Below are 12,408 nucleotides of genomic sequence, written 5' to 3'. Positions count from 1 at the left end.
GTAAAGCTGAAGTTCAAGGCTACCAGGTAGGCCGAGTGGCAGTGGGGTATAATGAAGGAATGGAAAGGTTTAAGTTAGAGATATTGCCTATGGTTCTTGTCGCAAGTTTATCCATTCATCTCTCCCAAGTCCACCCCGTCCTGCCCTCCTGACCCAAATTTCATGAGACTACTACGCCTCCATACATGGCCACAGGCATAATCCGGTGCTTACGGACATACTCTAAAACATGAGACCACAGTCGTGGTCTAGTTGCTACGAGGGTGTTGTTGGGTTGATACTTGGCAGTTACTAGGGCCGATGTGGCCTTCGGAGATCTCACTCTTATGTTATGAATGTCTCGTGAGAAATGAATTGCATCGTGGAGGGTAGTGATGGGAGCTCTCAAGCGTGACGGTATGGCGTGGAACCGACGAGCATACGATATGTACCTACCTCGGTACCTTCTCGCTCCCTGGTTGGTCCCTGTTGGGTCTTGTCTCAGGTCCCATTGGCCGGTCACACTGGACCTCAACATTCCTTCATCATCTCTGCCCAAAAACAGAAAATCTCGTGGTATTTTGGTCTGCACTTCCAACCACAACGACCTTCATCGGTTTATTCCGAGGGCGACGTAATGGACGGTTATAAAGCTGTTAGCGGCGCTACAACTGAGGCCTCAACATCCAGAGAGCAACACACGCACTCACCGCTCACTCTGTTGGGCCTCCCTGCCCACATCCGACGACGCATCTATCTCCATGTCGGCCTCGCGAGATGGGACGGTCTCCCATACGTCTTTGACCTTCATGGCCGCGAAGCCAGGTTCCAACCGTCGCCGTCGCCGGGCAGCTTCAACGGGTTGCTGCTTTCTTGTCGGCTATTACACGACGAAGCCGCAGCGTTGCTATATTCCTCCAACCACTTCGTCCTCGACTATTCTCAGCCGGCATCTTTCGCCCCTCTGCACGCTTTGACAGTACCGTCCCTAGCGTCCTTAACGAGTCTCAGAATCGTTCTCAACCAATCGTCGTGCCATGAACCCGATACTGTCGGGCTGGGGAACTGTTGCCGCCACGGGCACAAAGACGAGCCCTGGCCAAGGACCGGGATCTTCATTTGCACCAAAGATCACGCCGACAAGCACAGCCCTCCGCTGCTCAGCTTGTCCGGGCGCGGCTCGTCCCCCGACGAGGAGGATTGTGGGGTGGCAGCAGCCCAGGCGATGCTGAGCGAATGGCACTCGACCGCGGTTTACATGTCATCCCTCCTGTCTCCTGGCAACCTCGACCTCTCCTTAATCTGCGACATTGACCCTCGGCACCCCCAAGCAGTGGAGGTGGCTGCCCAGGCGGTTGCACCACTAAGCCTCCTACCATTACTGAAAAACTGTCACGTCCGGCTGTGTGAATCACCGGATCGTCGGCTCCAGCAGGTGGCATCTGACGCCGTGATGCGAGCGCGCGGTGTCAGCGCTCCATATTCGAAACCACCCCCAACAGCAACGCCCTTTTTATCCCTCCCCCGCGAACTCCGTCTGCTCATTCTGGAATATACCGACCTCATCACACCGTGGAGGGAAGTCATGCGGAGCAGATGTCACAGGGGGTATACCGTCCTCCACATTCCATGCCACCGTATAGAGTATCTCGATTGCCCCCTAGAGGTCCACCCCGGTTGCCAGTTCTCTCGATGCTGGGGGAACCCGGATATCGAGCCCCGCATCGGCTGTTTCTGCCGCCTCCGTCACGCGGCCTCTTCCTCGAGGTGCGTGTGTTGGTCGCCGCCCAGCAGCCTATTCCTTGTTTGCCGCACCCTACGCCAGGACGCCGAGTTAGTCTTCTTCTCCGGCAACCGCTTCGTCGTGAACGACGTCGACTCCCACTCGCCGTCTCGGATCACCGCGCCGTCGGCCCAGGCTGTCGCGGCAACCCGCTGCTACCCGTTTGAACGCTTCGCTGCCTCTCAGTTCCTGAGGGAGGTCGTGCCGACTCATTGCCTTGCCCACCTCCGCTTCTTGGAGATCGTCTTCCCCCCTTACCCCCACGACCATTGGCCGCAGCCGGAGGATCCCGCCATGAAGGAGTGGTGCTCGACAGTGACCTGGCTCCGGGACAAGATCAACGCCCGCGGGCTGACCGTCTCGTTCGTGGCGGCAGACGTGGACAACTGGGAGCCGCCGCCGGAGCGCGAGCAGATGACGCGTCAACAGGGAGTGGTGATCCTAGACTCTTATATCCGTATCGTGCGCCCGTTGCGATGCTGGGCGGCCGGTGAGGATGGCCTTGCTGGGTTTCGTGTTCGACTGGCCGATCCCTGGGGGTGGACGGAGAGGAGGATTCGTCAACTTCGCAAGCGGGGGTTGGCAGAGAAGCACGAAGCTACCGAACGAGAATTGAAAGCCTACGTCGAGGGCTCCGTGATGGGCGAGCGTTATCGCGCGGATGACACAAAAAAAGGCCCGCCTCAGTGCCTTTGGCCACGAGCGTTCAACGGACGTATTTGACAGTGAAGTATGTACTAGATCGAGAGGGGAGACGCGGATTTCCACGCTTTGCAGGATGTATGAGCTGCGTCAGTTTAGGTTTACGGGTATCTGGAATCAGCATTTTGAGGTAACAAACCGGGACAGAAACGTTGCCACGCCTCCTACCCAGCTAACAACAACTCACAGGGAGTCACAATAGCCGCATATGAACATTGGCCTGGGCTTAACCGCCCGTCGTCGTAGCAGAATATAACAAAATGAATCATGGTACCCCTTGGAGGAGCTGGTCGGGTAAAATAGCACTTGATGGTGTTGCTCAGCTGGATAGACGTGAGAGCAGCGACAGGGTGGTAGGGACCTACATGCTGGTAAAATCACAATAAATGAGAAAGCGAGGAAAGCTTCAGAACCGGAACGGGTGGATTAACAAGGTGAAATTTGCCCCGCGGCCAAGGGCCGTCCCTCAGCGCTCAGGCTATCTACAATGCTAGAGTACACAAAGAAAAAGGGAAATCGGGCAGCGAGATGCTTATAGCACGGAAAGGTCGCCGAATCTCTCCTGTTGTCTTGATCAGTATCGCAAACCCAACGCCCGAACCGAAGAAAACTGACCTTGTACCCCGGCACGGACCAGCGGCCCTTGGACACGAGCTTGGAGGTCTTCTCGTCGATGCTGGGCTCGGCGGCGGCGACTTCGTCGACGGTCAGGTCCTCGAACGGGCGGGCCTCCTCGATGTTCTTGAGCGTCTTCTCCAGGTCCTTGAGTTCGAGGTCGACCTTCTGCTTGGTGGCCTGGGCGTTCTGGACGGCCTCGACCTCGAAGGCGTCGATGGCCTTGAGCTGGCGGGAGAGGTCGTAGGTGGCGGGCTGGAAGGCGTTAAACCGCTTCTCAATCTCGTCGACGATGGCCTGGTTCTTGAGCACGGCGCGGTATTGCGAGAAGTCGACGGCGGTCGGCTGCTCCGAAAGGAGCTGCACCTTGCGGCGGACGTCGTCGTTGCGCTTCTTGAAGGCCTGGAGGCCGGCCACCGTCTGGCCGCGCAGGCCGAGTGACGTTGTGATCTTGGCCCAGTCGACCTTGAGAGCTGCGCTTCGCTATAATTTTTCGAACGAACACGAAATTAGCTCAGTTCCGCACCTCCTCGGGTCCTGCAGCGCCAGCTCCCGGATGCCCCCCAATGGAGCCGGACACCAATACCCATCTGATAGTAAAATTCCAATTGATTCGGGGGACTTACTGCGGCCATTTTTGCGGTGGTTCGGAGGTGAGCGGGAGTGGGGAGTTCAGTCACTGTCGTTGCTTCGAGTTTGCCGAATGCAAGCAACGTCTGCCGGCGAGAGGTACAGTCACGTGATGCTTTTCACGGAATGAACCGGCGGTGCCGCGATTCCTTCCAGGGTTCCTCTTGAATATTTACCTACCTATCAATTGCAACCAGTCTCCGTCTTCCAATCCCGACCGTAATTATCAGAAAGGGAGAGGAAGTTTTGAAATTAACGACTAATGTCCGTAATGGAGAGGTGGCGAGTTTAGCTCTTTTAGATCACCAAGCCCGAACGGACCAGCATCACGCAACACCAAGACACAGACACGAAACATGACGGAACAGCTTGTATTTTAGCAACTCGAATACGGTCGCCAACTGACCAGCAACGGAATTGATACCGAGGGCTAGCAGAGCTTCTTGTTCGCGAAAATGTACCCGAAAATCCATCGACAACCCCAGCGCCGGTCAAAGACTAGACACTCAATGCCATGATTGAGTTGACTATGTCATTGTCGTTTTCTTTCAACGCCTTGATTGCCTTCTTCCGGGACACATTGGCCTGGGTCATGACAAGCTCGATGTCCTTGTCCTCGATACCCTCTGCGTCCACCTCCTCGCCATCGTCCTCCTCCTCTTCCTCCTCCTTGGCGGCCTCGTGCTTGTGGTCGTGGGTGTGGCCAGCGTGGTCGTGCTCAGCGGTCTGGTTGGCGAGCTGCTGGGCGGCAGCAGCCTGGGCGCTGGCGTTGAGGTCCTCGATCTTGGCCTCGCCGAAGACGCTAAGCAGGGGTCAGCTCCAGCCTCCGCCAGGTCGTCTATTGGGAACTTACATGTAGGTGTTGCTGTTAGGGGACTTGTACACTTCGGGGTTGTTGATGACGAAGAGGATCTGCCCATTTCCGTCAGCACCTTGAACGACCCCTCTCTTCCAAATCCGTCACTGGCCCGTGCCCCGCACAGCAGCGGTCCCGGCCTGTGATAATTTTGCTGCACTCACGTTCTTAGGGCGGCGAAGAGTAACACGGGTGATGCCCGGCACGCGAGTGAGGTGCAGCTTCTCGATGGCCTTGCGAGCCTTCTTCTCGTTGCGGGAGTGGATCACGGCGGTCGAGCCGGCGGGGAGGCTGGCATCGCCGGCCTCGGCATCGGACTCCTCGTCGGAGGAATCATCGAGCTCCTCGACGGTGGGCTTCTTAGTCTCCTCATCCGGGAGCTCTTCAATGCGGGGGTCAGCCATTTTGTGAAGCTATCGCAATTTGTCAGCTCCCCGCGTTTCGCACACAACACAATTGCTTCCGCCCGCCACCAAAACTGCAATGGTAGGTGCCGCCGTGCGGTACTGGCCCCAGGAAAGACATTAGAACTGGTAATGTTCGAATCAGACTCACATTGGTGTCGGAAATGCCGCTAAATTGGGTATGCGGGGGTTAGAAGGAGCTGGCAGATCGTGGTGGGAAAGAAATGTTCGGGTCCAATTTTCAGGTAGGGCTTGTCGGCACCGCAGAGGGTCAGAGGCGCTAGTCCCGATTTAGTAATCATTATGGCTTCCCTCCCAAAGTATTTACAGAGCAGGCTGCTCTCGCTTTTCGAATTCGGGGCATTACATCATGTCCCAGACATGTCAAAAATGTCACCGAGCGAGGCTGCCATACACGAGAATCTAGGCATATAGAATAGAAACATTCGCCGCCGCGGCGTTTCGCAGAGTTTCGTATTCTGATGGCTCACAGACCTGCGCACTATGGCGAGGTGTTTGTGGCATGGGCAACAGCCCGTAGGGTCTTGGTTGTTTTTTTGGCTCAATTTCGCATTTTCCATATGACGCCGGTCACGTTGATGATGTGACATACAGGTCTTCCGAAAGCGACGCAAAAAGAAACCCAGCAACCCGAATGCTGATGTTCATGCAGACCGTTCCAGAATACCATCCTCCCTCCCCGAAAAGCCATGCCGGACCAAACGCTCCCCCTCTAAAGCAGCAAAGCGACTTTATGCCGCGGCCTTGATCTTGGCGAGAGCCTTGCGCTCCTCGAAGCGCCTCTGCTTCTTCAACCGCATAACCTTGAAGCGGTCGAAGTCGGTGAGCGACTGGCGGCGTTCCTGCTGGAGCTGCTTCTTCGCCCAGTTGCTCTCGGTCCACTTGCTGTCGACACCAGCAGCCTCCCACGCCTTCTTGACGGCAGCTGACCGCGCACCGCGGGGGAGCTTCTCGACGACGATAGGGGTGAGGAGGGTCCGGGAAAGCTGGACGATGCCGCGGGGCGTCGCGAGCTTGTCGTCTGTGGAGGGGCCGTCGACGAGAGCCTGCATACCAACGATTTAGTCTATTTCCCATTCATACAATTCTCGATTGCCCCCGTGGGCTTCGCAGGAATTCGGGTTCCACGTACGCGCTTGTGGTCAATGATCTCGACGATGGTGGCCAGGCTGCCGCTCTCGAGCTTGAGCACGCGCCCAACCTCAACGCGACGCCAGCTTGTCGCTCCGATATCGATCGATGCCATTTTGGTCGACGTTCTAATGTGGTCGGTCGTGTTAGCGAAGGAAATCTAGCGGGGCGGCGGCGAAGATAAAATCGTGCAAGATGCGCAAATTGCGGGAAGAGATAATCGTAGTCTAGAATTACAAGGGAATAGGTAGGAAATGCTCGGCGTACCTTTGCTGCTGTTCTGTTGCCGTCAAAGAATCGGTGTCGCTGCCGTTCGCCGATATCAAGACCGATTTTTGTGCGCGTCTTGGTAATTGGCAGGGCTCGAACAAAATTTGCGGAACAGTTAGTGCCGGTTCCGATCCCTCTGCGGCAACAGCCACTTGTGGAACCTGTCCGCCTTGGCACTGTGGCTGACAGAACTCTCAAGACCCCCACATTTCCACCCACGCAAACTCAATTCCCCCCGCATTGTTATCAGTTGCGAGAAACTTGCTGATTCTCCTTGCATGTGTTCAGCTGCTGTTCTCCTCACGTTCATCTTCATCGGCCCAGCAGCCCACAACATTTTCTGCCACGGCTTCGGATACCAGCGGTTTTCTGGGTTGAGACGAAGTATGTCCTACGCGTTCACGTCACCTGAAAGCACCACCTGGGCCCGCTAAGGTCGTTTGTCCCTTGCAGCAGCCTATAGTTAGGGCACGTTTTTGTATTTGTGATCCCATCCATGGGGAATGTGTCCATCCCCGCACAGTCGATAAGACCCAGGATTGTGGCCGGTGAGCGATGGCGTTCACCCTCCTATACCTAAATAAGGTAGGTAGTGGGTGGGATGGTTAGAACTTACCAATGTTGGGAGCAATGCTCTTCCTTGATATGCCAAGTCTCGGGGTGGGCCGCCGGGGTCGGGCAGTTTAGAATTGTGCTACCCCCGATTTGGGTCGGCAACAGTGCCTTTCCTGGTCGGCAGAACATTGAGTTCTCAGAAACCATCTTACAACCACAAACATACCAGTTTACTTGACACCCAACAAACGCCAAGAGGCACATATCAACCAAAATCGCAACGCTTACAAACCGCACCAATGGCCCAGCCTATGGGCCTCACGGCTGCCGATATGGAGTTCAGCGAGGCCACAGCGGAGCAACGGCAGCTCTCCTGGAAGCTGTGTGGCCAGATTTGGGCGTCTCCCATGTCCATCGACGACTATGTCGACCGGGAGCAACACATGGCGGACCATGAGCTTAACCGGGATGGCGGGTGCCAGTACTGGGTACTCTACCTCAAGGGATATCCGCGCCAAGTCATCGCTAGCTGTGAAACTACGCGCAAGCGGATGCTCATCTCGGATGGCAATGGCAGTCCTACCCGTGAAGGTTATGGGTATGCCATCGCCAACGTGTACACCAACCCGTCCTATCGCCGGCAAGGGATGGCCGCCTTCCTCCTCCGCCGGGTGCAGGAGCAGATCGACACCAACAGCGACTTTAGCGTACTGTATAGCGACAGCGGGCGGCGCTACTATGCCGGGCTCGGCTGGGCACCTTTCGGCAGCCACCAGGCGACCCTCACTCTCCTCCCATCATCTCCCTCAACCTCGACACAAACCCCAACTCACGGGTCCCCCACCACCCCGCAAACCATCCCCCTCCAAGCCTCCCACCTCCCCAACCTCTGCGAACGAGACCAAGCCCAGCTCACCAGGGCTTTCAAAGCGATCCCGGCGGACGACCCCAAAACCCGCTTCGCCTTTCTGCCTACGCACGGCCAGATCTCCTGGCACCTCGCGCGCGCAGCGTTCGACGCGAGCCGGCTCTTCCCGGGCATCGGTACCACGGCCGCCGCCACCCCTTCCCCCGTCATCGGCGCCATCACCGCGGACAAATCCGCCTGGGCGCACTGGGCGCACGACTGGCGCAAGAAGCGGCTGCGCGTGCTGCGCGTCGTGCACGACGACGGCGGCGGTGGCACCTCCAGAGGAGTGGAGGAGGCGTTCGCGGCGCTGCTGGCCGCGGCGGTCGTTGAGGCGCGCCGGTGGGGGTTCGCTCGCGTCGTCGTGTGGAACCCGGTCGAGACTGTCCGTGTGGCCTGTAAGGGTGTGGGTAATGCGCAGCCTGAGGGCGTCAAGGTCGTCTTCGAGGACCGCGTCGAGGGCTGGGTGCCTAGCTTGAGGTGGAATGGGCCCCGTCCGGGGGGCGGGGTCGCGTGGGAGGAGCATAACGGGTATTGTTGGTGTTGAGTGTTTCTTTTGGGGGGCAGGGAGTAGGCGTTTGAGCGGTTGGGAGGGGATGGTTAGCTGGGCTGAGTCCAACCTGGGTAGGTAGCCATGGTTACGTGGTAGATGGAATCCATGGATGGGGCACAGGCGTCATGGCCGTTTCGGTGATTTGGAAGAGGCAGATTCGGTGAGATTCGGCTGGTCCCGGAACAGGCAGACAGTCAAGACTTTACGAATCGAGGGCTTAAGCCTCTACAAACAAACGGGATGTCTCAAACATCCTATGAATCAAAAATATTGCATTGAAGGTCACTTCCTCTATCCCTCAATTGCTGGTGGAGGTGACAAGCGAGCGGATCCGCGGCATTAGCGGAGTGAAAACGTGCGATCGGCTCCCCTGCCCGCTTATTCGGGGCATCCCTGCGACGCCAGATGGGGCCAATCGAGTCTTCGCCAATCAATTTTGTGACCATCCTTGCCTAAACCAGGGGTGTTTATCATCTCAACTTCGCATCAAACAGCGAAAACTCATTTCCCTTTCCATTTCTTCTTGTTAGTGGTGCCCCTTGTCATGGCCGATTGACCATCGACGCCCTCAAAAGCGGTACCGAGGAATCAGCCAAATGGAAACGCCGCGAACCCGCCCAAAATGCCCCTCCAGCCGCTAAAGACGACCGCCGTCGGCGGCCGCGACCCTTCCCTCCTGTCGCCCTCCGATTACGACGCCGACGCTGTCTCGATCCGAAGCGACCAGGACACCGACAGCGACGATGACGAGCGCCAGTTGCGCGCGAGGAACAGCCGCGAGCTGCGCGCGCATGATAGGCTGGTGCTGATGGAGGAGGAAGAGCTGGACCATCTGGTGATCGAGAACCGGCGGAAACAGAAAGGAAATCGGAGGGGATCCGGCCTGCCCATACCAAACCCGCTTAAGCTGTTGACCAGGAGGGTGAGCGATGCGTCGCCGTCGCCGTCAAGGAGCCCGTCCCTGCAGCCGGGTGACTCGGGCGAGTCGGTCGAGGACCTCGGGACGGAGAAAAGGAGGGCGAGACGTCAGAGGAGGAAGATGAAGCGGGACAGGCTTCTCTCTGACGCGCAGCATGGTGAGGATGGAGAGTTGATGTATGAGATGGAAGAGGGCGGTATGAAAGACGGGAGCTCGACGGGCGAGAGCAGCGACCGCGACGACAGCGACGAGGTCGACAGGAAACGTTTGCTGCACGTTACCGACACCAAAACGAAACGGAAGCGGAATTGCCGCCGATGGGCGTTGCTCTACGCGATCATCGGGGTTGCTTTTGCGATTCTTGTGCTGGTGGCGTGGAAGCTGTCACTGGAACGGAAGAGCACTGGGAACGGCCCGAACATGGTCAGCAACGGCACCGCCCTGTTTGCGCCCACTACCCTTATCATCAGTTTGGACGGTTTCCGGGCGGACTTCCTCAACCGGGGGCTAACGCCGAGGCTCAACGCCCTCGTTAAGGAGGGTGTGTCGCCGCTGTACATGCTGCCTTCGTTTCCGAGTGTCACGTTTCCCAACCACTACACGATTGCCACAGGGCTCTATCCTGAGGCTCATGGCGTTGTTGGCAATAGCTTTTGGGATCCAACATTGAAGGAAGAGTTCTTCTACACCAAGCCTTCGCGCAGCATGGACCCGAAATGGTGGGGCGGCGAGCCATTCTGGGTGACTGCGCAAAAGCAGGGCCTCAAGACGGGCATCCACATGTGGCCAGGGAGTGAGGCGCACATTCTCAATGTTGAGCCCACGTACGTGGACAAGTTCAACGGGAAGGAGTTGCTCTCGCGGAAGGTGGATAGAGTCCTAGAGCTTCTGGACATGCCCGACGAGGACCGTCCCCAGATTATCGCGGCGTATGTCCCGAATGTTGATGCTGACGGGCACAAATACGGCCCGAACAGCACTGAGATCCAATTCACGATTCAAAAGGTGGACAAGATGCTTGATAGCATGTTCAAGGGTCTAGAGGATCGGAATTTGACGGATATCGTCAACATCATCGTTGTTTCTGACCACGGTATGGCGACTACCGACGTTACCCGGCTGGTACAGCTCGAAGACATTGTGGACACCAGCAAGATCGAGCACACAGACGGCTGGCCGCTCATCGGGTTGCGACCTAAAAACCCAGGTGACCTTCAGGACATTCACCGAGAGGTGCTTGAAAAGACCAAGGGGAATCCCAATCTCGAAGTCTACCTCCGAGATGTCGATATGCCAGAACGGTATCACTTCTCTAACAATGAGCGCATCGCGCCATTGTGGATCGTGCCCAAGGCAGGCTGGGCGCTCGTCAAGATGGACGAGATGAACCTGAAGGAAGCGCAGGCTAAGGGCGTGGTGTACCATCCTAGAGGCCTTCATGGTTATGACCATGAACATCCCTTGATGAGGGCAATTTTTATTGCTCGGGGCCCGGCTTTCCCCCATGAGCCGAACAGCCGAGTCGAACCCTTCCGTAAGCGTCGCCGTCCCTCTGAAAGTTTCCCATGCTAACTAGGCTAGAAAACATCGAGATCTACAATATGCTATGTGATTCTGTCGGGATCACGCCAGTTCCGAACAACGGGACACTCCGACTCCCTCTCAAGCCGGTCGGGTTGCACAACGACTCAGCCTCAAACGGCCTCGAGACACCGGCCGATCCGGTGGAGCCTCACACTCTTTCAACCTCGATCTCAACCTCTCCAGTACCGTGGCCAACAAAACCCGTGTTGGTCAACCCTGTTCCAACAAGCAATGTTGTCTCGATTGCGCCAACCAACACCGTCGCAGTTGACCAGCCAACACCACCCCAGTCTTCTCAGCCACCTTCGAGCGATGGTAGCAACAGTGACAGCGACAGTGATAGTGATGAGGACGATATTGCAGACAAGGTTGAGTCTTCAGTCAAGGACTTTTGGGACTGGTTCACCGGAAAGGTGGGCAATTGGTGGGATAAAGTCACTGGCAATGGGAAAGGAGACGGGGAGAGCGGCAACGAGGGGAGTTCCTCGGGGTAGCCGATTACGCGGTTTAGAGCCTTGCTTTGCTTTTTTCTTCTTCCTTCTTGCATGCACGAGTCCCAGCCGTCGGTGTGTACTCGTGTTGGCTGAAACCGCTCATTGTTCTGGTGTTACGTGGCGGCGTTGGGTAGCTAATAGCGGGCATGGTTGGCGGGGTCTTTGGGTTGCTGTTTGGGCATTGAGCGTTTGAATAATAGCGACGGGATGGGAAATAGATCTATCATTGTCATCCACTTGGTCTCTCCACTCCAATTCTTTGTAGCAAAGTAATGGGAAACTGGAAATAATAGCTGCTCGATTGTCTGTACCCCCTTCCCCCCCATTACTGAACAGCGACTTCGCACTTTCGAGCGTCTCTCAGGTTGGACCTGTGAACTGTGCCTCGAACGAGGCCCCTTTTCAGACCGCCGATGGAACCTCAGCCCTGTTGCTTCCAGCCGCCGCGGCCCTGCGGGTCACCCTCTGCCAAAAAAAAAGCCAAACCGAAAGGAAAACTTGGCATAAAAAAGGAGAAAAAAAAAGGAAGCAAAACAAAAGGGGAAATAGAGTTAGCAAATATTCTCTAGGCTTCCGAATGGCTTTTGTTGTGTTCCTGTAATCGAGGGTTTGGTCGGCATCTTGGAGTTCGGTCTTTGTGTCAATGAGGCTCATGCAGCCGGGGTTGAAGCTTGTGGGGGCTCAAAGTCACCCCACATCTCAAGGTACCTTAGGTACCCCGTAAGTGGAGCCTTCAGAGACCGACGCGCCCCTGACTGCTCATTCAGCGCGCACCCCAGACAGTTCATGGTGGCGGAAGACCGCGTCATTGGTGATCCCAGCGGCTCGACAGAAAGTGATGCCGAACTCCCAGGCCGAACCAAATGTTCGGGAACACGGGAGATAACAGTCTCTATTTCTTTTCCGTACTGTGCACTTTAAAGTCTGGACCTCTTGTGTGTGGCCCCAACTTTCCAATTGAATTTCGGCCTGGGCAAAACTTTCTGCACTGTCGATCAACTATTG

The 12,408-nt window shown here is 56.6% G+C and overlaps 6 protein-coding genes across 6 annotated transcripts; 3 read left to right on the top strand and 3 right to left on the bottom strand.

The window, feature by feature from the left end:
* Positions 1 to 616: 616 nt before the first annotated feature.
* F5144DRAFT_491852 (uncharacterized protein) lies at positions 617 to 2,485 on the top strand (the record flags this gene model as incomplete). The annotated part of the gene is made up of 1 exon (XM_066785885.1): positions 617 to 2,485. The coding sequence occupies one exon, from the start codon at positions 617 to 619 to the stop codon at positions 2,483 to 2,485; it is 1,869 nt and encodes a 622-aa protein (XP_066641738.1).
* Positions 2,486 to 2,996: 511 nt separating this feature from the next.
* Positions 2,997 to 3,714, bottom strand: F5144DRAFT_604527 (uncharacterized protein; the record flags this gene model as incomplete). The annotated part of the gene is made up of 3 exons (XM_066791351.1): positions 2,997 to 3,026; positions 3,080 to 3,562; positions 3,706 to 3,714. 3 exons carry the CDS (start codon positions 3,712 to 3,714, stop codon positions 2,997 to 2,999), a joined length of 522 nt encoding a protein of 173 aa, XP_066641737.1.
* Positions 3,715 to 3,883: 169 nt separating this feature from the next.
* F5144DRAFT_578745 (nascent polypeptide-associated complex subunit alpha) lies at positions 3,884 to 5,244 on the bottom strand. Its single transcript, XM_066789277.1, has 3 exons — positions 4,730 to 5,244; positions 4,563 to 4,621; positions 3,884 to 4,511 (listed from the first exon to the last, which is right to left on the bottom strand). Exons 1-3 carry the CDS (start codon positions 4,967 to 4,969, stop codon positions 4,208 to 4,210), a joined length of 603 nt encoding a protein of 200 aa, XP_066641736.1. The 5' UTR covers positions 4,970 to 5,244; the 3' UTR covers positions 3,884 to 4,207.
* On the bottom strand, positions 5,245 to 6,535 carry F5144DRAFT_578743 (60S ribosomal protein eL14). Its single transcript, XM_066789276.1, has 2 exons — positions 6,123 to 6,535; positions 5,245 to 6,036 (listed from the first exon to the last, which is right to left on the bottom strand). The coding sequence occupies exons 1-2, from the start codon at positions 6,234 to 6,236 to the stop codon at positions 5,722 to 5,724; spliced, it is 429 nt and encodes a 142-aa protein (XP_066641735.1). The 5' UTR covers positions 6,237 to 6,535; the 3' UTR covers positions 5,245 to 5,721.
* A 710-nt stretch (positions 6,536 to 7,245) lies between these two features.
* On the top strand, positions 7,246 to 8,400 carry F5144DRAFT_549665 (uncharacterized protein; the record flags this gene model as incomplete). The annotated part of the gene is made up of 1 exon (XM_066787595.1): positions 7,246 to 8,400. The coding sequence occupies one exon, from the start codon at positions 7,246 to 7,248 to the stop codon at positions 8,398 to 8,400; it is 1,155 nt and encodes a 384-aa protein (XP_066641734.1).
* Positions 8,401 to 8,737: 337 nt separating this feature from the next.
* Positions 8,738 to 11,708, top strand: F5144DRAFT_631501 (alkaline-phosphatase-like protein). Its single transcript, XM_066792460.1, has 2 exons — positions 8,738 to 10,859; positions 10,907 to 11,708. Exons 1-2 carry the CDS (start codon positions 9,029 to 9,031, stop codon positions 11,401 to 11,403), a joined length of 2,328 nt encoding a protein of 775 aa, XP_066641733.1. The 5' UTR covers positions 8,738 to 9,028; the 3' UTR covers positions 11,404 to 11,708.
* Positions 11,709 to 12,408: the final 700 nt, after the last annotated feature.

The sequence above is a fragment of the Chaetomium tenue genome (assembly GCF_020726465.1).
Source record: "Chaetomium tenue strain MPI-SDFR-AT-0079 chromosome Unknown F5144scaffold_5, whole genome shotgun sequence".
Classification (NCBI taxonomy): Eukaryota; Fungi; Ascomycota; class Sordariomycetes; order Sordariales; family Chaetomiaceae; genus Chaetomium; species Chaetomium tenue.
This window is presented reverse-complemented; position numbering and strand designations above follow the sequence as displayed.